Raw genomic sequence first — 22,564 nt, 5'->3', positions numbered from 1 at the left:
ACGTAAAGGGAATTAAGAGTATAAATATCCAGTTACAATAAGTCCTGGGGACAGATGCATCGCGTCAGGAAAACAGTCAACGACACTGTAACTTCGTGTGGTGACAGACGGTAAGTAGACTGAATCCTGAGGATTATCTTGTAATACATAAAGATACCAAATCACTCCGATGTTCCCCTGAAACTAACAGGATGTCCACTACGCTGAACCCCCAGCACTTAACACCCTGCACTGTAACTGTCTAAGTCCACTGGCTCCCGACACCACCAGCTTCCTGAAGAGAGAAATTAAAATCATTTCCATCCTTCCCCCGTCCCTAGCACACAGCAAGAACATAAGAGGTTTTGCTGAACGGGGACGCTAATTCAAAAAGCCTTTTTAGTTGTTTTTAAAAATCTTTTGCTTTTTTTCCTACTAGCATCAACCACCTCTCAGGGAAACCTCTGACCTTTGTCCTCCTGGTCAGCTCTCTACACGTAAACCAGATCATTCACTTCCCTGACGGGCACCTTCCAACGGCTCTCTGCCCATTCAGAGTAAAATCTGGACTCTGGGGCACCTGGGTGGCTCCGTCGTTAAACGTCTGCCTTCAGCACAACTGATTTCAGGGTCCTGGGATCGAGCCCCGTACTGGGCTCCCTGCTCAGTGGGAAGCCTGCTTCTCCCTCTCCTACTCCCCCTGCTTGTGTTTCCTCTCTTGCTGCCTCTGTCAAATACATAAAATACATAAATAAAAATCTTTAAAAAAAGAAAAAAAAATCTGGACTCTAACCCTGGCCTGCAAGGCAGAGCATAGCCGGACCTGCTCTTCCCTCCCACGACTCAGCCCCTACTCGCTGTGCCCTTCCTAACCTCTGATGCCACTCACAGGTGCCCAGCAGCCCTCCCAGCACCATCAGTGTGTGTGTCATCCCTCACTGTCCTCCATACCCAACACAAAGCAGCAGTGTCCACACGTCCCTCCCCACACCACTTCCTTTTGCTTTTCTTCAAAGCATCTTCCACGTGCTGTTTTATATACTTGTTTTACGGTCCCTCCGCCCCTCACTACAAATAAGGGTTCCCCAGGGTCGGGGACACTGCACTCACAGCAGCACCCAGACGACGGCCTGGCGCGCAGCATGCATCTGCTACTCGGATGACGGAAACTCAGCCTCTCAGCTCCTCAGTTCTTCTGACTGGCAACCCTGAGTATCCACCATTAGCTTCCTAACTGATCAAAGGGAAGGGGCTTTCTTGTCAAATGATCTGGGTGGAGAACCAACCCCGAACAAACAGTTCTCCAGGAAGGTAAGGGGGAGCAAAGGAGAGAAGCATCAACTGCACAGCTCTGAGAACACTAGCCCTCCCCACCGCCCTGCCACGCACCAACCGGCGAGAAAGCTGGTAGAGATTCACTCTCATGTCTTAACAGGCATGAGTTTAAGTGCACTTGTTTAAGTGCACTTAAGTTTAAGTGCAACTTAAATAAGAGAAAAAGAGAAGAAATGGCCCTTACCTGCTGCAAAGAGGTTCAGATTGGGGTGGGCAGCTAGGACCCAGAAACGATCATGGTCCCTACGGAAGGTCTGAACCCCAGTCCTAGGAAAGCAAAGGATACACAAAGGAAAATATTAATTTCCGAGTAATCTTCAGCTTATCACATACAAGAGCACTGAGCACTGAGTGTAAGCCAGCACACGGATTAAAGATTAAATCAGGGACAGCAAGTTGCACATACTAAGTAAGGGGAGTCTTGATAAATTCTACCAAAGGAAAAGGAAACCTCACTGACCCTAATATTTTGGTATTTCAACTTCCCCTTATTCATCACGATTTCCTAGTATATTACCTTCAATCCCACATTTAGCTACTGAAGAACATGCTTAAATTTGGAGGAAAAAAGAATGCATGTGAAAGTTGTATTTGACAGGAGATCTGTAAATGCAGGCTGATCTCCAGGCCCCTTGAAAACATCGGGTCAGACTTCTCCATGTGCTGAAGATGGGATAGACGCACAGAGGTGGTCTAATCTGCCTTTTAGGAGGAAGAATGAGAGGCAGGAGGGGCTTTCCCCTGGCTTGGGTCACACGTCATCACATCCCCCGTACCGCTTGGACATATCCCAGACTCGGATACTCTTGTCCTCCGAATTGCTGAGGATCAGCTCTTGGCGAGGATGGAAGACAGCACAAGAAACGTTGTTGTAATGACCGCGGCAGGTGTCAACCTCCCATGCCTTCGACTCTGAAGGACCAGAGAGAATTAGGTCAGCACAACTCTCTACAAGTTCAGGACTTAAAATTATGGCATCTCTGACCAAATGCTAGGAGCTACTCCAAAATGCTACACAAGCAACTTTTCTCTGACAGGGCAATTTTTCCATTTAAGCCTCTGAATCTCTATGTTTCTTCTTCCATCCAGACCCAACCATCAATGACAGCACCCCTTCTCCATCATTGTCTTCTTACCCTGTTTTGTCACTAGCTCTCATGGAAGAATAAATGCAGGCTTCATAGCTTTTAGTCACCACTGTATCTCCAGAGTCTCCAACAATGATTAGTACAAAGCAGGTACTCAATAAATATTTTTTGAATGTTTACTCTTAACTATGTTCAGAATCCTCAAAATCATGGGGCGCCTGGGTGGCTCAGTCGTTAAGCATCTGCCTTCAGCTCAGGTCATGATCCCAGGATCCTGGGATTGAGCCCCGAATCGGGCTCCCTGCTCAGTGGGGAGCGGGGAGCCTGCTTCTCCCTCTCCCACTCGCCCTGCTTGTGTTCCCTCTCTCGCTGTGTCTATCTCTGCCAAATAAATAAATAGAATCTCAAAAAAAAAAAAAAAGAATCCTCAAAATTAGGATACCTCAAGACAGGAAAAAAAAGAATGGGACCATTTCTATGCTCCTAGGGTTAGCGTTAAGAACCCAAGGTAGGAAAATGGGTGACTAAGTCCAGAAGACCTGGCTCCTTCACCTTGTTGGCCGGCAGCCGGCTCTTCAGACCCAGTGACACTGTCCCCGGCCTACTCACCGTTCATGCGCCAGATCTTCACTTGTCGGTCGTCTGCCCCAGAGACGATAAGGGGCATGGTGGGGTGGAAGGCAGCCCAGTTTACTCCACGATCATGACCCTGTGGAAAAAAAGAAGTGGTTCTTCTACAGCAGCTTTGTAACCATCACTGAAAGCCAACTAAAGCGCCACCGGGTGGTTATCAAAAACATCTCTGATTTTTACTCTTCCAGAGAAAAGTCAAGGGATTACGGTAGTCTAAAATACGAACATGAGAGTTAGTACCAACCCACCCAATACCATACCCAAGTTCTCACGGCAATTCCCAAATCCTTCTACCCCCAAAGTCAGTATCACTTGCATTTGGGATACACTGCCTTGTTTTGTTATTTATATGTTATTTCCCCAACTAATTATTAGCCTCACAAGAATAAAAACCAATTTTATAACTGGAGGAAATGTGGTCAGGACACTCTCGGGTGAGTCCCAATACTCTTAGGAAACCCACGAGGCCAAAACTATCTTTATAATAACGTTAAGACATTATTATTATTTGCCTTTTTCACTTTCACTCTCTCCTGAGGATAATGTTTTCCAGAGGCTACATGACATGACGTCATTGCTTTGATGGCTGACGGAATGTGTGCTTATGTACTTTATGTTTTTTTTTAAACCTATTTTTTTTTTTTAAAGATTTTATTTATTTATTTGACAGAGAGAGATCACAAGTAGGCAGAGAGGAAGGGAAGCAGGCTTCCTGCTGAGCAGCGAGCCCGACGCGGGACTCGATCCCAGGACCCTGGGATCATGACCTGAGCTGAAGGCAGTGGCTTAACCCACTGAGCCACCCAGGCGCCCCTGTACTTTATGTTTTAAAAAGTTCTTACTTTTAATTATAGATATGGTAAAAACTGAAAGATATAAACCACGTTAACATGAACTCTTTGGGGTCCTCAGTAAGTCTCAAGGGTATACAGAGATTCTCACACCACAAAGCTTGAGAACTGTTCATTTTCAGACATCTTGTACTTAGCTGTACTCAGTACTGCAACAGGACAGCAGATAAGGTAGTCTCCGATCAGCAGTGTTTTACAGAGACTTAATGTTGTGGCATAAATCCCCTGGGTTTTAGAATCCGATCCAAGTTCAAATCCTAGTTCTTCCATTTACTAGATACATGTGAATTTTGGTAAACTGCCCAATTTCTCCAAGTCTCAATTTTTTTCATCTGTAAAATGAAGTTACCGATATCTGCCTCGGAGGATAGCTGTGAGGATTAAATTAGGTACTTTTAAAAACCTAGTTTTTTTCTCTAATGCTCTTCTGTTTCCTCACCACGCACACAAATTACTCACCCACGGCTGGTCCTTACTAACTCTGATCACATCACAACCCCCACCCCACTCCCTCCTCTCTGGAGATGCGTGCGAACGGACTCTGCTTTGGGATGCCACTTTCTCCCTCCCTCCCCGCTGGGCGTGACTCTCCCTCAGGGGCCACAGAGGCTTCACCTCTCCCGGCTCCGGACTTTCTGTCTCCAGGGCCTCCACACAATGCCCAGCACTTCACAGGCACCACACAGATCTCTGCCCCAGGAGGGAATGAGCGAGCGGCATCCTATCCCTGCTCCCCCGACGAGAGCCCCAAAGAGCCTCGAAGATCAGTACCTCCAGCACGTGTTTGACCACCGCGTCGGTTGTTCCGAACAGATCGACCCCGGTTATTCCTCGCACGTCGGACTCCACTGCACCAGGAGACAAGTTTTTTTTCCTTAGACCTTTGAAGGGAGGAGGAGTGGGATGGAAGACACAAAATCATGTTACCAAAGAGAGCCCAGTAACAGAGGCACGGGAAGGTGGAGGGAGAGACTAACGTTAACAACAAAGAAAGGAAAAAGAAATCGGGAGAGACTGAAGTCGGTCAAGAGCTCCCATCTACCTCTCTCTAAAGATGTTCAAGATGCTGATGTACTTTGATGAGCCTCTCTTTCCCTCCCTGAAGCTTCACAGCCCTGCTACTGGGATCTCCCGGAGGACGAGGACGGCAATCCAGACTCCTGACCCGGCTAACTTCCTCAGCAAGCTTCGCCCCAAGCACTGTCTCCCTGAGATCATTCCCAGTCTTGTTCCTGAACTGTGGCCTGAAGCGGTAAACCTCCCATTTCCACTTTCAACTTTATGGCAACTACAGTAACTTTTCTTCCATCATCTCAAAAACCTTGGAAGAAAAGCCATTTGGGGAAGCCACAGCTCCGTGCTTCTCAAGCGGGAAGCTGCTCCGCCACTCCATGGGACAGTTCCAGAGAGCTAAGGAAACAAGGCCTATTACACACCGGACAGCTGTTTGGTGGAAGAGAGGATACAAGTACAACTATGCAGAAAGTGTACTCTTCCATGTGACTCTTGCGCAGGGACCAAAATAATTTCAACTGTCATGTCCTCATGCACAACAGAACTTCATGATGTACTCGCAACAAAAAGACGTCCGGACCAATGTAATTTCTTTCCTTTAGAGCATGACTAATAAAATCTAGTTAGGACCAAAATAAATTTTATAAATAAATAAAAACCGCCAGTCCTTTTAAGCTCTTACTTAAAAAGGCTGGTTACAGATCTGAATATGTGTACTTTGCCAACAAATCTTCTGGAGGCTAGTTTCGCTGGAACTTCCCATAATTTGAAGACAACAGAAAAAAGACACCAGGATAAGAACAGTCTTATTCACACAGGACCCAAACTCAGGGCTCAACTACACCTATCTTTAAAGACTATCTGTGGTACACAACCGAAGCTATGCTTGTTAGCATACTTTACAACTACTTTACATTTGAAAAGCACTTTGTGATATTTCAAAACACTCAATTTTACATTTTACACTTGATTACAGATGTTCTATAATTTGATCCTGATAACAACCTTAGAGATAGGCAACCAGGTATAATTATACTTTAATTAGAAAACAGAACTGGGATTAAAATTCTATCTGTTGAAGTATTTGTGGGGAAAGCGGAAATTCAAACTACTGGCACTTGTAAAATAAAAAAACAAGTATCCACAATTGGGGGGAAAATAAAAGCCATCACTGAAAATAAAACTTAAGTCACCTTAAGCCTAAAAGTTGGCCTCTGTAGGAAAATATAAACATTTAAGTTTAATGATTACATTTATCTTTGTTTTAAAATTACAATATTAATGTAATCTCTTCTCTCCCAGTGGCATGTAGACATCAGCACTGGGGAGACAAGTGCTAAGAGGGCCCAATGGCGTGAATCATCTCGTCCCCTGTCCAAGATGAGCACTTAGTCAATGGTAAGAGAAATAAAACGGATGCTGTAACAAAAAAGCACTCTCCAAACCTTCGTAAGTACATCATCAAAGGGATGTCTCTTCTCACTTACTTCGCTTGTCTCTTTAATGGGATCTGTCAACTTCTTCTAATGGGTCTGGTGTATGAAACAGAGTCAAGGAAGACAGAGACAGCTGTGAGGAACTTCACGTCCAATAAACGTCAACAAACACATTAAAAGGAAAAGCCATATGACAGAACTCAAGCCTCTGCTGCACTTGCTGTCATGATTCAGGAAAGGAGGCAGAGCAAACCCAGACAGATGAATAGTGACAGGCAGTGAAAAAGATACTTAGAGAAGAAATATTTGAGCGTTTGAAAAGCCACTCACTACGACTGAACGACAGATGGAAAATTTCTACAGCAGCTACTCAAATCCAGAGGGAAGGGAGTTCACTCTCAGACTGGACCAGGCTGACGAACACTTCCCAATAGGGGCCACGGGAAGTAGTAAAAAGAGAAGAATAAGGACAGGAATTGGCAGCAAATTAATACTTTTTTAGTTGTCATTTCAAAAATAAAGCCTGAATTACATGGGCTTGACATGCAAAGGTGTGAGCACATTAAGATAATTTAACTGTCAGTTTACTTGGAAGATGAAGCTAAAAAAACAACCTACCTTCTATATCTAGATGAAGCTAAAAAAACAACCTACCTTCTGTATCTAGATCGTAGATATATTTTCTTTCAAACGTATATTGCCAGGCTAACAGAAAAGATTCAGGTTAAGTAAGCCCCAAGGGGCTGAATTCTCATAGCACAGATAACAAGACAGGTTTTTCTTTAAAGGTCTCTGTTTTCTTACTGTATATTAAGCTCAGAGAGGTAGACATTCCAAACAATTAGGATTTTCCGCAGTCCTTTAAATGTGAGGGTATTCATTCTCTGACTCAGAACGCACTTTTCCTCTCTCAGAGTTACTACCTCTGGTCCCTACAAGACCTGAAAGCTAATTCCTCTTCCTGCGTTCAGATTTATTCGAACCCAGGCAAAAATAACTCGGCTAAAAAGAGTGTGCTGATCTCCAGAAAAGGAAAGAATAAATGTAAAAGTCTAACTCAAAGCTCCTTTTGGTTAAAGACCAAAGCAACCCCTTTCACTCTCGTTAAGGGGTTACTGGAAGTCCAGAGAGTTTTAAGTAGAGAAAAACACTTAGAAACAGGAAAGAGAGCATTCACATTAGTAGAGCAAGTCAGCACAAGGTCCTCAGTATCACATATGCTAAACAAGTACAGCAATCGCAACTGTTAGACGGTGACCCATGCCCTGCACACATTCAAGAGCAAGTAGAAACCCCAACTGGGGTCAAACTCTCTTCTCGGTTTTAAGGTCCTTAATTCTGACGCAAAAATGACCTTCAACCTACAAAAGTGAAGACAAGGATTCCTTGCTTTGGGCATTTCAGGTTATCAGTGAGAATCCATCACCCGAACGGGCCCAATCCCCATACCAGGCCACGGGCACCTGCTGTGCCAGCATGGGGGCGCGGCCAGCACTCTCAGAGTGGGGCGGAGAGGCCCCTCTCAGAAGTCCTATCGGCCAAAGCATCCCTTAAGCGTGTAACAAATTAACTTCTTTATGATCTACAATGGCATTAGCTATTGACCATTCTCGTGAGAAGTGAGAAAACAGTCACTCCAAGTATCTGAGTGGCACTCGGTCCTGTCACAGAGCTCTGGCTGGGAGACGCTCTTCTCAGTAAGGGAGGCTCCGCAGCAGAAACCGCGTGAGCCGGATGCAAGCCCCGAGGCTCCTGCACCCAGACACAGAGAGGGCGCTTTGAATGTGTGCACAGGGAAAAACACGGCAAGCCACAGCTGGGTTACTGAGAGAGTAAATAAGGAGCCCCCCCGGCACGAGCGGTGAGGAGAGAGCACAGGCTCACGCTGCCTGTGTTAACGCCTCTCGGCAAGGCTGGTCACATCTGGGTGTACCTCAAAAGGCCTCATCAGTCTGACGAAAAACTGCAATGGCAAAAGCCCCAGTGGAAAAGAGCACAACTTGCCTATCTCCCATACACTCTTGCTGATGCCACTGCCCTCTAATCCTGACCCTCTGAGAAGTGCAGACGGTTCTAGAAATTCTAAGACGAGAGTCATCACAACGGTTTGCCATAACACAGGACTGAGACTGCCATTCCCAAGTTCAAGACAATACGTAACATACGCTGAGTTTCTGTCAAAAATGCTTCTCGTGGCTGGGAAGGGGAGGGGGCTAGAGGGATGGGTAAGAGCGTCTGTGTCACCTATATTAGCTTCCAGCTCCTCAGATCTCTGCCACACCAAAATACGTACACATGAGAAAGTTGAAAAGTTAAAAAAAAAAAAAAAGAACCCAAAGGTTCGGCTCTCCCTCTGCCCTCATCCTCCCCCAGCTGTTTCCATGCTGCGTGGACCTTACCCCACTGCTCCGGCAGCATTCCGAGCGCTGCTCCCAGAAATCCAACTCTCTGACTTGCTGTTCCTAAGTGGCTCGTACAATGGGCAAGCACTGTGTGCTCCGGCCCGCCACGTCACCAGTGAGCTGAGAAAAGCTATGACCTGGGCCACACAATTTAGACGGGTGACACCTTTGCCACAAAAAAGAACCAGGTCAAGGACCCGAGTCCTTCCTTTCATAGAAGGAAACAAGTGTTTTGCACTCTAGCCACTGACCTTCCACAGAACCCCAATCTCTAGGAATTCTGAAAAGCAACAAGTAGAGAGACAATTCAGCAGGTGAGAAGCAGACTTTACTGGGCAGGGAACCACAGCAGCCGGTGTTCCTTTTCCACGTTCCAGCCATCCATGAAGCACTTCCAGCCAGCCAGCCTACTGGCCAACCGGCCTGCCCGCCTCACAGGGGCCGTCCTTTCCGCGCGTTTACGCTCTCGGCTTAGCACTTCTCACGTCTCCTCTACATAGCGCCAAACAGTTAAATCCTCACTCCCAAATCAAGATACATAAACTGTGAAAGGAGGGATTATCCCAACTCTCCAAAATCTATAAATCTATTTTAATTTCTGGTCATTTTAACTTCTAGAAGTCTGCCCACTGAAAGGTTTCTTGGACATAAAAATCCCACCCTCCCCTGTGCTCCCTACATTAGAAGAAATGGGAGGGATTTTTCCATTTTTAAGTGAGGCCACAAGATTCCAGAATCTTGTTTCCCTGCATTAATCTATTCCCAAAATTCATTTTGGTGGAAGATGTTATCTCTTGTTTTACTTCACTGGAAGGCATGACTCTCAGATATTCCCAGGTACACAGATTCGACATACTACACTATACAGCGTCAGCTAGATTTTAACTACAAACTCTTCCACCTACCAAGTAAAACTCCCTTCAGGTTAAATATACTTTCCAGAGCAGCCACTTTCCTCAACAATCCGCTAACGCGAAGAACCATCAAAAGCAGACTTGATACCCTCCTAAGCAGAGACGCTTTTACACGAGAACAGAATATTCTAACTTCTCCTGTTCTAAGCCAACTACCCTCACTATTTTAAAAGCAATTACAGTTTTGCGCCAGACATGATGGGGCTGTCCCCTGAACTTGGGCAGCTCACCAGAAATATCCCAAACTCGCACAGTCTGGTCCAGGCTGGCTGACACAACCAGGTCTTCTGAGGGGTGAAACTGAGCACACATTACATAATGGTTGTGTCCTGTTAACACGCTGCAAGAAGAAAAAACAAAGACAATACCAAATTAGAGGCAGGACTCAACAGACTCCTACACTCTAAATACCACTGTCCGTACTTAACAGATAACAGTCCCAAGTATTCTTTTTGGAGGCAAAGGCAAGTCACCCTAACAATTTTGAACTAGTAACAGTAAGCAACGTCAGCTCTTTTAACCACAGTCCCCTTCTTTCCTCTGATGCTTCAGAATTTAAACGTTACTAATTGCAGGAGACGTACATTGCCCCGCTCTCCTCTCCTATTAAAAATGTTCATATATCGGGGCACCTGGGTGGCTCAGTCGTTAAGCGTCTGCCTTCAGCTCAGGTCATGATCCCAGCGTCCTGGGATCAGGTCCCACATCGAGGTCCCTGCTTGGCGGGAGGCCTGCTTTCCCTCTCCTAGTCCCCCCGCTTGTGTTCCCTCTCAAACTGTCTCTCTCTGTCAAATAAATCTTAAAAAAAAAAAAAAAAAAAAAAAAAAAAAAAGGTTCATATGTCAAAATAAATGGAGTCATAGTAATTTATACTGGAAACTACCAGTTAGATTTTGGTGGGATAATCGCTCTTAAATAGCATCATTTTCAATGGTCCTTACAGCTTCATGGAAAGCTCAAGACCTGAACACAAAGCAGGATGATGGTCTAGACCTTAACTCGGGTTTCATGGGAACAGAACTGAAAACGAGCTAAAAGTTTTGTTCTAAAAGTCTAGTGATGCCCTCCCTTCCCTAGCAAGAAGTGATCAGAAAATCCAGACTGTTACATTACTGACAAGACTGCCTCTATACTTAGCATCTGTAAAAGCATCTTACAAATACAATGGGTAATTAGTCAGTGGCAGGGCCCACCAGGGAAGGGAGAGGATTGCTCAGAAGGGAAGCTCATTATGCAAACACTAGGCAGAACAAAGCCTCTCTCTCGGCTCCACTCCTGCTTTACCAGACACAGGTTCTAGACTGCCAGTTCCACACTCGGATGGTCTGGTCATCTGAGGCGCTCAGAATCCAGGGATATTCCTGAAAGACAATCCAGACAAGGGTTTCAACACTAAACAAATGTGTTTTTTCGGGCTCTGTAGCCATCCCTCTCTTTGGAGGAAACCCCCCATTGCCGGGCATCTCAGTTGTACTAGCAAAGGGACCACAGTTTCTGTCTCCTCCCCACCATTCTACCAGCTTTTCCCACAACGGCACTTCACCTGGAGATTTCAGAATGGAAGCCAGACAAAGACATAAAGGATTATGAGAGGCAGAGAACATATATCGTTCTTACTTTTATGTGTATGTGTGTGCCTACATGTATTTCTACTTATACACAGTTTGTCCTGTCAATTAAGATCCTATGAAAGGATCTTCTCCCTTTCACTCTAGGATTAGAACACTGTTTCATGGTCTGACTCCTGTCACACCATCCAGTCTCAAAAAATTCCCATCTCAGGAACCAAGGCACAAAATAACATGGAAAAACAATAGAGTTCTTTTAGAGTCTGTAAGTTTATTGAGAAAAGAAGGTATTTCTTATTCACAGTAGTAATACTGTTCAGTGCTTAGCAAAGAACTTAATAAGTACAAGGCACACATCTACTTAATGAGCCAAAAAAATAAAAGAAACTTTTTCTGAACTGTCCAACTGGATGGCAACTTGTTCTGGACAGATCTTCAGCACGTCCCTTACCCCGAGGACAAAACAATCTGCTTCACAGATCATCTCATCAAGCGGTTATCATTCTCAAATGTCTTCCTTTTTTTTAATTGATCACATATATTTCTATTAATTACCTGACATCACTGAAACCCAGATTTTTCCATCCATAAAATGGGGTTATTATTGACATTTCTGAGTCGAATGAGTCTTTGAAGAGGGCTGTTCTGTACATGGAAGGATGTCTAGCAGCGTACCTGGATTCCGTGCACCAGATGTGGGCAGCCTTTGTGCCCTAAGCCATGACAACAAAAATGTGTCCAGACACTACCATGTCCTCTAGGGGGCAAAATCCCCCATGGTGGAGAACCATGGAAGAGGTACCTAAACCATTCACGCCACTCAGCAAGTGTTCCATTCACATTGGCCACCTCCTCCTCCTCCAATCATTCTAGACTTAAAATAAAAGCAAACGCCACAGGGTCTTAACACTGCACATGATTTCCTCAAAGTCCCAGTAGTGCTAAAGGTAAAAATTTAGGATGAAAGGACTCAGAGAACGGCCTTAATAAAATGTATTTCCTTCATTTTGTTCTGTGCATTGAGAGAAGTTTCAGGCATCGAACAGAAAGCACTCTTGGCTTCATTTCTCATAAAGTGAAGCAGGTCCCCCAGGACTAAGTGTCAGCAGGACGGCCTCGTCACCAGCCACGAGCTCACAGCAAGGCCTGCGCCGTCTGAGAATTTTCTTTTTCCTCATGGTAAGTGCACTCTTTGATCGCCATCCCCTTTTTCACCTAGCCTCCCCTCTGGTAACCATCATCTTGTTCTCTATAGTTAGGAATCTGTTTCTTGATCTGTCTTTATTTCTCCTTCACTCATTTGTTCTATTTCTTAAATTCCACATCGCAAGGAGATCATATAGTATTTGTCTTTCTTACTTATTCTGCTTAGTATTATATTCTAGCTCCATCCGTGTCCCTGTAAATGTCAAGATTTTATTCCTGTTTAACACTGAACATTCCACAGCCTTCTTTATCCACTCACCTATCAACGGACACTAGGATGCTTCCATAGCTTGGCTACTGTAATTCATGTGGCAATAAACATGGGGTACGTGTATCCATCTGAATTAGTGTTTCTGTATTTTGGGGGTAAGTACCCAGTAGTGTGACTACTGGATCGTAGGGTAGCTCTAGTTTTATTTATTTATTTTTTTGCAGAACCTCCATATTATTTTTCCAGAGCGGCTGCATCAGTTTGCATTCCCACCAACAGTGCACGAGAGTTCCGCTTTCTCCATCCTCGCCAACGCCTGTGGTTCCTTGTGTTGTTGATTTTGGCTATTCTGGCAGGTGGAAGGTGATAGCTCCCTGCAGTTCCGCTTTCTCCATCCTCGCCAACGCCTGTGGTTCCTTGTGTTGTTGATTTTGGCTATTCTGGCAGGTGGAAGGTGATAGCTCCCTGCAGCTCTGATTTGCATCTCCTTGATGCTGAGTGACGTGGACCATCTTATCAGGTGTCTGCTGCCCATCTGTGTATCTTTGGAGAAATGTCTGCTCACGTCTTCTGCCCATTTTTTAAATTGGATTATCTGGTTTTGGATGTTAAGTTTGTTGTTGCTGTTGTTTTTAAAGTAGGCTCCACCACCAGCATGGAGCCCAACACCGGGCCTGAACTCACACCCCTGAGATCAAGACTTGAGTTGAGATCAAGCATCAGATGCTCAACTGACTGAGCCCCAGGGACACCTGGGTATTAAGTTTTTTAAGTTCTTTATACATTTTGGATACTAAACCTTTATCGGATGTCAATTACCAATATCTTCTCCCATTCCATAGGTTGCCTTTTAGTTTTGATTACTGTTTCCTTCACTATACAAAAGCCGTTCATTTTGATGTAATCCCAAGTTTATTTTTGCTTTTATTTCCCTTGCCTCAGGAGACCTTATCTTAAAAAATGTTGCTACGGCTCAGGGTGCCTACGTGGCTCAGTGGGTTAAGTCTCTGCCTTTGGCTCAGGTCATGGTTTCAGGGTCCTGGGATCGAGCCCCACGTGGGGCTCTGCTCAGCAGGGAGCCTGCTTCCCCCTCTCTCTCTGCCTGCCTCTCTGCCTACTTGTGATCTTTCTGTGTCAAATACATGAATAAAATCTTAAAAAAAAAAATGTTGCTAGGGCCAATGTCAAAGAAATTACAGCCTGCACTCTCCTCAAGCACTTTTTTTTTTTTTTTTTAAGTAAGCTCCATGCCCAGCATGAGATCAAGACCTAAGCTCAGATCAAGATTCAGCCGTTTAACCACTGAGCCATGCCAACACTCCTCTGGGACTTTTATGGTTTCAGGTCTCATATTTAGGTCTTTAATCCATTTTGAGTTTACTTTTGTGTATGGTGAAAAAAAATAGTCTAGTTTCATTCTTTTGCATGTATCTGTCTAGTTTTTCCAACACCATTTCTTGAAGAATCTGTCCCATTGTATATTCATTCCTCATTTGTCCAAGATTAATTGACCATATAATTGTGGGTTTACTTCTGGCCTCTCTATTCTGTTCCAAAGATCTGTGTGTCTCTTTTTATGCCAGTACCAGACTGTTTTAATTACCATTGCTCTGTAATATAACTTAAAGTCTGAAATTGTGATACCTCCAGTCTTTTTCAAGATTGCTTTGCTTTGGCTAATCGCTTCTAGGCCTTTTGGCTAAGATTAAGTGAAGACTGCTTTGGCTATGCAGGGGTCTTCTGTGGTTCCATACAAATCCGAGGACTGTTTGTTCTAGTTCTATGAAAAATGGTGTTGGTATTTTGACAGGAATTTCATTAAATCTGTAGATTGCTTTGGTGAGTATAGACATTTTAACAGTATCTGTTCTTCCAAACCATGAGCATAGAATGTCTTTCCATTTCTTTGTTCATCTCCAATTTCTTTCATCAGTGTTTTATAGTTTTCAGACTATAGGTCTTTCACCTTTTTGGTTAATCATTCTCACATGTTTTTGTTATAATTTTTGCAATCATTCTAAATTTTTTTAATTTTACAAAAAGAAATAAACTATACTTAACCAAGAAACTCTTATTTCATTATATTCTAACTGAATTCAAGAGACTTAATCAAGAAGCAGTAGAAATTAAATCTAATAGCACAGAATTATAGAAAGATCCAGACAGGTTGAGACTGGATAAGAGGCTGGGAGTCTCTAATCTACATTTAACTCTGTCTTCTAGGATACCTGACAGATCAAAGAAGGTAGAAAGCCTGGCTAAAGGAACAGCCTCTACTGCACCTTAAAATCCTAGGATTGAAACGTTTGATTGTTCATGCCTCAAACTGATTAGCTCATCAAAACGGCATCTAACCTCGATCTCCCTCCAGACACACCTACTTAAAAACACTCCACATGGAATTAGTCTGCAAACTTCTGTTCGCTAGCTCAGCAAATCTGAAATCAAATCTCTGCTTTTCCCAATAGAGAATCAATGCCTTCCTTATACAGCCCACTGAATCCAATTCAATTCAATTCAATTCAATTCAATTCCATATAACCCTAAGTGTTTCCTTTCGCAGAAGGAAACAAAAGAACAACAAAGCAGAAGAGCCACTCCAAGAACTCCGATAATTCTGGTATCAAAGCATGGGTTCTTGAGATGCAAGTAGAAGATTCCACAGAGAAAGTGAAGAATGCTCTGCAACTAGAGGCACCATGGCTACTTACGTGATGGAAAAATGTGGTGCGAATGTAGTCCAAATGCCCAAGCAATGTGAAGAGACAGCGCCGAAGCTTGTAATTCCACACCTGCAAGGAGAAACGCAACTAAGCAATAGGACACAAGGGTCCTGAGCCTCAAAGAGCTTCAGGTTTCTCAACAAGTACATTTGGTTTATATTTTGGCATTTCTAAATAAGTAAGAACCCTGATAGAAGTCTTGTTTAAGGTTGGGGCACCTGGGTGGCTCAGTGGGTTAAGCCTCTGCCCTCGGCTCAGATCATGATCCCAGGGTCCTGATCGAGCCCAGCATCGGGCTTTCTGCTCAGCGGGGAGCCTGCTTCCCTTCCTCTCTATCTGCCTGCCTCTCTGCCTGCTTGTGATCTCTATGTGTCAGATAAATAAATAAAATCTTAAAAAAAAAAAAAAGAAAAGAAAAGACTTGTTTAAGGTTGGAGGCAAAAAGATCGAAGATGAAAACATAGGTTAGCTAAATATATGGAGAGGGGAAAAAAAGGCAAGGCTAGGGACAATTATGGATAGGTTTTTCCTTTCTTTGGGGAGAAACCATCCCTATTTAATAACATGAAACAAGAGGTCTACCCAGGCTTAACTCTTCTTTCCACTTCATAATTGTGTTCTTAGCGTGAACACTGACCCCCTAGTGTGTTACCTACTACCTTAAATCAGCATAAAAAAGCAGGACAGATACCATGACTCAAAAGGAAACAATAAGGGGCGCCTGGGTGACTCAGTGGGTTAAAGCCTCTGCCTTCAGCTCAGGTCATGATCTCAGGGTCCTGGGATCGAGCCCCACATCGGGCTCTCTGCTCAGTGGGGAGCCTGCTTCCCCCTCTCTCTGCCTGCCTCTGCCTACTTGTGATCTCTCTGTCAAATAAACAAATAAAATCTTGAAAAAAAAAATAAAAATTTAAAAAAAAAAAGGAAACAATAATATAACATACAGCATCATCTTCTCTTAGACTGCTAACTTGGTGGCAAATGATGCCCATACATTCACAGCCCGTACTGGGCAAACAGACTTTAATTCATCACTATGGAAAATACTACATTGCCCAGTAAGGATGAACTAAGCAGACAAACATCACATTCAGATATAAAGTTGCGCTAACTACTAAAGTACCACGTATCAATGAACATAACTAAGGAAGACACTAAACCAGGACCAGAAATGTAAGCACAAACTCCCATCCAGAAAACCTCCCAAAAAAGTACAAAATTATGAGGTCAGTGGCTTCTTAAAAGCATTTTAACATTTAAAAAAAAATTTTTAAAGATTTTTATTTATTCATTTGACAGAGAGAGAGTGAGATCACAAGCAGGCAGAGAGAGGAGGAAGCAGCCCCCCCGCTGAGCAGAGAACCCAATGCAGGGCTCAATCCCAGGACCCCAGAATCACGACCTGAGCCGAAGGCAGAGGCTTTAACCCACTGAGCCACCCAGGCACCCCAATATTTAAAAATTTTTTTACAATCTACCCCAAGCCAACTACTTACTATTCCTTTTTTACTTAAAAAAATTTTAATTTTCATTTGTGAATTGCAAAAGGTAGTACCATTTCCTGTAACAAATTCAAACAATCTGAAAGTATGATCGTCCAAACAAGAAGGCAAGCTCTGTGAAGGTGGGGTCCTTGTCCACCCTGCTCAACAGTATCCCCCTGGCGCCTAACACAGCGGCCACCACTTAGGAGGAGCCAACAGGTGTGTGTAGAAATGAGAAAAGGTGAACAACACGAAACATCGAAGTGAAACGTGAACGTATCCCAATACTTTCACTGTCATCTGCTCAATTATCTATAAATAAAATACAGGTACACAATGGAGTTTGAGTGTCACACAAAAATTAGATCATAAATACAATTCTTTAACTTTTCCTCCTTACAGAGTTCAGTGTTTTAAATGACATTTCCAGCTTCAAACTATCTTGACTCCCTTACAGTCCTCTACCGAACTCCAGAACTGTGAATCCTTCAAGACCTACAGGGTTTTTAGACTTTGGCCATCTGTGCCTTCCTGTGGTAACACTGCACACCCTGCCAGCTAGCTAATTCCTTTATTTAAAGGCTTTACTGGAATATAATTCAAATCCCCCAAAATTTAATTTAATGTTTTTAGTACATTCAAAGCTGTGCAACCATCACCACCACCAATTTTAGAACATTGTATCACCTCCCCCAAAACTATACCCAATAGCTGTGACTCCCCATTTCCTTCCAACCCCTCTAACCTCAGACAACCATCTACTGTTTGTCTTTACTGATTTGCCTATCTGGACATTTCATATAAATGGAAAATAAACCTTTTTAAAAAATAATGATGTGGGAAAAAATCCTTTTTCTTACAGATCACCCAGTCATTCCTTTCTTAAACAGATAATAAGGAACCCCAGTTAACCATTCTTGATGGTCAATGGCCATCAATATAAATAACAAATACTTTACTAAAAACATTATAAGAAAGTGATACCCCGAGGAGCTTTTGAGATCTATCAAGTGGTTTGAGCTTCTTCGTGCCAGCAAATAGTGTGGAATCTAAAAAACAGAAAGAACTGTCCTTCCTATAATTCTAAGTCATCATGTGTCACGCCTGTCACCTAAGTTATGCTGTGTAATCTATAATATAATTTTCTGAGCTAGCTTCTGAAAAAATTATCTTTTTTATGAAGTAAAATTCACTGGTTTGATTTGATACACGTTTAATGCAAACTTGAGGAAGTAAAAGAAATTTTTGATTTTTTTTTTACAGGTTCAAAGACTCTGCCTCTAGATTTGCCTTTATCAGTCAAGCTTTTCAAAGAGTTGCCTATGTTCTGCTTCCTCACTTTCTATTAAGCTGCTAGCATCACTAACATCTCCCTCCTCAAGCAATCCAAAGGTTACTCGGTCCTTATTCATCCCGACCACTTTTCTCCTTCTTTATATTCTCTCCTCCCTTGGCATCCAATAAGCTTCTGCTTCTTCCCCGTGGTTCACCTCCAAGCTCTCAAATCATTCTTTCCTACACGAACTCTACTTCCTCTAGCTCTTCAATGACAGCTTCTCATTCAACATAATCCCAGAGCGACACCTTCTACCACCTCAGCTCCGGCTCCCTCCTTCATGAGGCCAACACCCTAATACGACTCCAGCGCAGACGTGTTCCCACAGACCGCCCCTTAGCTACCTCAGACTCATCAGCGTCAAGACGGTACTCATTACCCCATCTGCCATGGACTGAATGTCTGTGTCCGCCCCCACAGTCACAGGTTGGAATCCTAATGCCCGATGTGAACGGATTAGGAGGCAGGGCCTTTGAGGAGGCTGGAGCCCTCCTCCACCGATCAGTGTCCCGATCAGACTGCAGAGATTCCTCACCCCTCCGCCACGTGAAGACACACAGAGGGAGGGCAGCCATCTGCAGCCTAGAAGAGGAACCTCACCAGAAGCTGACTGTGCTGGTCCCCTAATCTCGCACTTGTAGCCTCCGGAACTATGAGAAGTTTCTGTTGCTTATAAGCCACGCAGGCTGTGGAGCAGCCCCAAAAGGCCAAGACACCATCCTCCGCCGGCACTCCAGAAAACCGAACCTCCTTGATTCTTCCTTGCCCTGTGAATGGTACACGCCCCCCCCACGCAGTGACCTAGGCTAGAAGCCTGCAATAAACGTCATCTCCTTTGTTTCCCCTTACCATCCCTCCAGCAGACTCCCTGATGCCCTTCCTTAAGCTCTCAATCCCATTGGTCTCCACTGTGAAACACCACCGCCTGAGGTCAGGCTCTGCCCATCTACCACTCGGGCTTATAGGACAGTGTCCTAACTGGCATCGCTGCATCCAGCTTGCCTGCTTCCTCCAAACCATCCTGCACATCACCACCCAGGTATTCTTTAAAAAAAAAAAAAAAAAAAAAGTGAATCTGATGTCACTGTCTATTTAAACCCCTGTAATGGCTCATTACCAATGATGACACCCAAACTTCTGAGCACTGCAAATAAGCACTCCGTGATCCGGCCCCTCTCATCTTCTGGCCCTTCTCACACCTTTTCTCCAGGGCTTATTCACACAAACTCATTACATGTCTCAGATGTATCCAGCTGTGTCATGCCTTTCTATCTTTGACCTGGACTGTCCTTCCCGATTTCACTTTGGTTACCTCTCCACTGTATCACTCAGCAAGCTGTACATGCTATTATTTTGGGTGTATATGTATCTCCTCCATTAGAACATTCCTTATTTTATTAGAATATTTCTCCATTTCTTATTTATTTTTGAATTCCCCCCAAAATAAAACAGTGTCTGGTACACAGCAAGAGTTCGATGAATGTCTGCTGGATCAGTGTCCCTGATAACGTCAGAAGCCTGAGCTCTGTGTGCATGTGATGTCCTGTTTTGGGTCCCTTCCATAACTGCTCAAACCCAAATCCTATCCTTTACTCCCAATCATAACAGACCCTTTGTACCTTAATCTTATAGTCATCTCCTCCAGAAACAAACAACGGCTGCTGCTTGTGGAAGTCAATGCCTCGTACCGGACCTGAGGAAGGAAGCAGGCAATGTAGGTTAGAGAGAACTGTACTTCCTAACCAACAAGGTGATTCTTTTTTTTTTTTTTTTTAAAGATTTTTTTATTTGACACACAGAGATCACAAGTAGGCAGAGAGGCAGGCAGAGAGAGAGGGGGAAGCAGGCTCCCCGCCGAGCAGAGGGCCCGATGCAGGGCTCAATCCCAGGACCCCGAGATCATGACCTGAGCCGAAGGCAGAGGCTTAACCCACGGAGCCACCCAGGCGCCCCTCCAAGGTGATTCTTATTTAGGATCCAGTCCTTTCATATTCTCTAATCCTAAAGAAAGCTTAAACTACCCCAGAAGACAATAAATACTAAGATCTCTTTAATTTCTTCCTAGAAACTGTTATCTTACCATCATGTTCATCAAACTTGTCGATAAGGGTACACATCCGATAGTCCCATAACTGGATGACTCCATTGTGTAAACTGGTCAGGATCCAAGGTCTTTTGGGGTGAAAACTGAGCCCTAGGAGGAAAAAACAAACAAACGGGATGATCCAATTAGCTAAGCATAGGCCACAATAGCATCCCATCAATTCGGATAGGAAAAACAAAGAGCTAAACTGACCCTAGGCTCATACACTCACTCACTGAATGCCAGACATGAATTTTATGCTGTTTGGTGCTGGATTTTGTTACACTCCTTTAAATATTGCTAGATTTTGTTTTAGGATGTTGTGAGGTTACTTGTTTGGAAGTCTGCTTTTAGTTCTGTTAGCGTGAGCACACAGTAGCTGTTAGTCTCGATCTAATTTGGCACCACGGTGAAGGTGAAGCCACCTGCGGCCTCCAGGTGATGCCCCGCAGTGTTAGGAGGCCTTCGATTCTGACAAGTAGGAAAACAAAACTACTCCCAGCTCTGAGTGAGTGCAGGGATTGTTCTGCCTTCTTTCTAGATGTTCTTTCCCAGGCTCTGGGTCATTTTCTCACACACAAATGTAGATGACTCAGACAAAGGCCAGACAGCATCCCCCACAGGACTCCAGTGTTCCCTTTGTAGCTCCCTCTTTGATATCTTGTCCAGCAAATTCTGTCTTCAGTGAGACCACAGGGCTCTTCCCCTTCCCTCTACCACAGCCTGGAAACTCCCCAGGTGCTAAGCTGAAACAGCCACAGGACTCTCAAGAATCACTCTCCTGCACTGCCTGTCATCCAGTGTCTGAAAACCTTTGTTCCACACAGTGTTCAGTTGTACAGCTGTTTCAAGGTGGAAGGTAACACTGGTCTTTTTTTCCTCTACGATGACTGGAAACGGAAGCCCACAGAAGTCACGACTGCTAACAGTCTGGAGTGTATCCTTTCAGACCATATCATTTTATGAAAAGGAAATAATTTACACAAACTTCTTTTCTCGATTAGCTATATACTATACATGGATCTCATTAAGTATCTATCTATCTATATACAACGTCATTCTTTTTAACAACAGCAAAATACAAATGTACATTTTTTTTTAAAGATTTTATTTATTTATTTGACAGAGATCACAAGTAGGCAGAGAGGCAGAGAGAGAGGGGGAAGCAGGCTCCCCCCTGAGCAGAGAGCCCGATGTGGGGCTTGATCCCAGGACCCCGGGATCATGACCCGAGCTGAAGGCAGAGGCTTTAACCCACTGAGCCACCCAGGAGCCCCCAAATGTACCACATTTTAAAATTATTCTAGTGATAAGCCTAAGTTTTTTCCCCTAATTTCATCTACCAGAAAACGGAGCTTAAAGAAAATATTTCTAAACATAATCTAGTCTATTTGCATTATTACCGTTTTAGGCTAAAGAGCTGGAAGTAGGGTTGCTCAGGAATACGGTATGTGCGTTTAACATTTTCACAGATACTATCCGGCTGCAAAAAGACTAGGAGCATATAGTCTGATCAAGTTTCTGAAGAATCCAATTTTGCTACCTTGCCCAACATGAATGTTATTGGTTATCTGTTCTTTTGTTTGTTTTACTAACCTAAAGTTTTAAAAAAGGATATTTAACTTTTTAAAAAGATTTTTTAAAAAATTTGCCAAAGAGGGAGAGAGCGTGTGTGCACGCACAAGGAGAGGGAGAAGCAGGCTCCCCACTGAGCAAGGAGCAGGATGCAGGACTCGATCCCAGGACCCCGGGATCCTGACTCAAGCTAAAGTCAGAGCCTAACCAACTGAGCCACCTTTTCTTTTCTTTTTTAGTATTTCTTTCATTATTAGCGAGTTGGAGAATATTTTCATTTATTTACTGAACACTTACATTTCCTCTAAGTTGTCTATTTTCCCATTAAAAATTATTTTTTTCTGGGACACCTGGGCAGCTCAGTCCGTTAAATGGCTGCCTTCGGCTGGGGTCATGATCCCAGGGTCCTGCGACGACGGACGGAGTCCCACGCCGGGCTCCTTGCTCTGCGGGGAGCCTGCGTCTCTCTCTGCCTCCTCTGCCTGCCACTCTGCCTGCTTGTGCTCTCTCTCTCTCTCTCTCTGACAAATAAACAGAAAATTAAAACTTAAAACAATTATTTTTTTCCTTTGTGGTATGTAGTCATTCCCACTGACAGACAGTAACTCTCATATATTCAAATACCTTTTCCCCCCATTTTCCTTCCCTACTGCCCAGTGAGAACTCAGAAGGGAAAGTTCAAGGATGACGCAGACCCGTCTCAGCCGTCCCCAAATTCCGCCCCGA

The 22,564-nt window shown here is 44.0% G+C and overlaps 1 protein-coding gene across 2 annotated transcripts in view; it reads right to left on the bottom strand.

The window, feature by feature from the left end:
• The window catches only part of COPA (COPI coat complex subunit alpha), a 51,750-nt gene that overhangs the window by 27,924 nt on the left and 1,262 nt on the right, over positions 1 to 22,564 (bottom strand). For both annotated transcript variants that reach the window (XM_047705457.1, XM_047705458.1), the window contains exons 2-10: positions 20,261 to 20,374; positions 19,800 to 19,873; positions 15,349 to 15,429; positions 10,937 to 11,013; positions 9,883 to 9,992; positions 4,658 to 4,767; positions 3,012 to 3,111; positions 2,091 to 2,226; positions 1,499 to 1,581 (exon numbers count right to left, since the gene is read on the bottom strand). In XM_047705457.1, the coding sequence (XP_047561413.1) occupies positions 1,499 to 1,581; positions 2,091 to 2,226; positions 3,012 to 3,111; positions 4,658 to 4,767; positions 9,883 to 9,992; positions 10,937 to 11,013; positions 15,349 to 15,429; positions 19,800 to 19,873; positions 20,261 to 20,374 (885 nt within the window). The remainder of the gene's footprint in view (positions 1 to 1,498; positions 1,582 to 2,090; positions 2,227 to 3,011; positions 3,112 to 4,657; positions 4,768 to 9,882; positions 9,993 to 10,936; positions 11,014 to 15,348; positions 15,430 to 19,799; positions 19,874 to 20,260; positions 20,375 to 22,564) is intronic.

Source organism: Lutra lutra, chromosome 15, assembly GCF_902655055.1.
Source record: "Lutra lutra chromosome 15, mLutLut1.2, whole genome shotgun sequence".
Classification (NCBI taxonomy): domain Eukaryota; kingdom Metazoa; phylum Chordata; class Mammalia; order Carnivora; family Mustelidae; genus Lutra; species Lutra lutra.
This window is presented reverse-complemented; position numbering and strand designations above follow the sequence as displayed.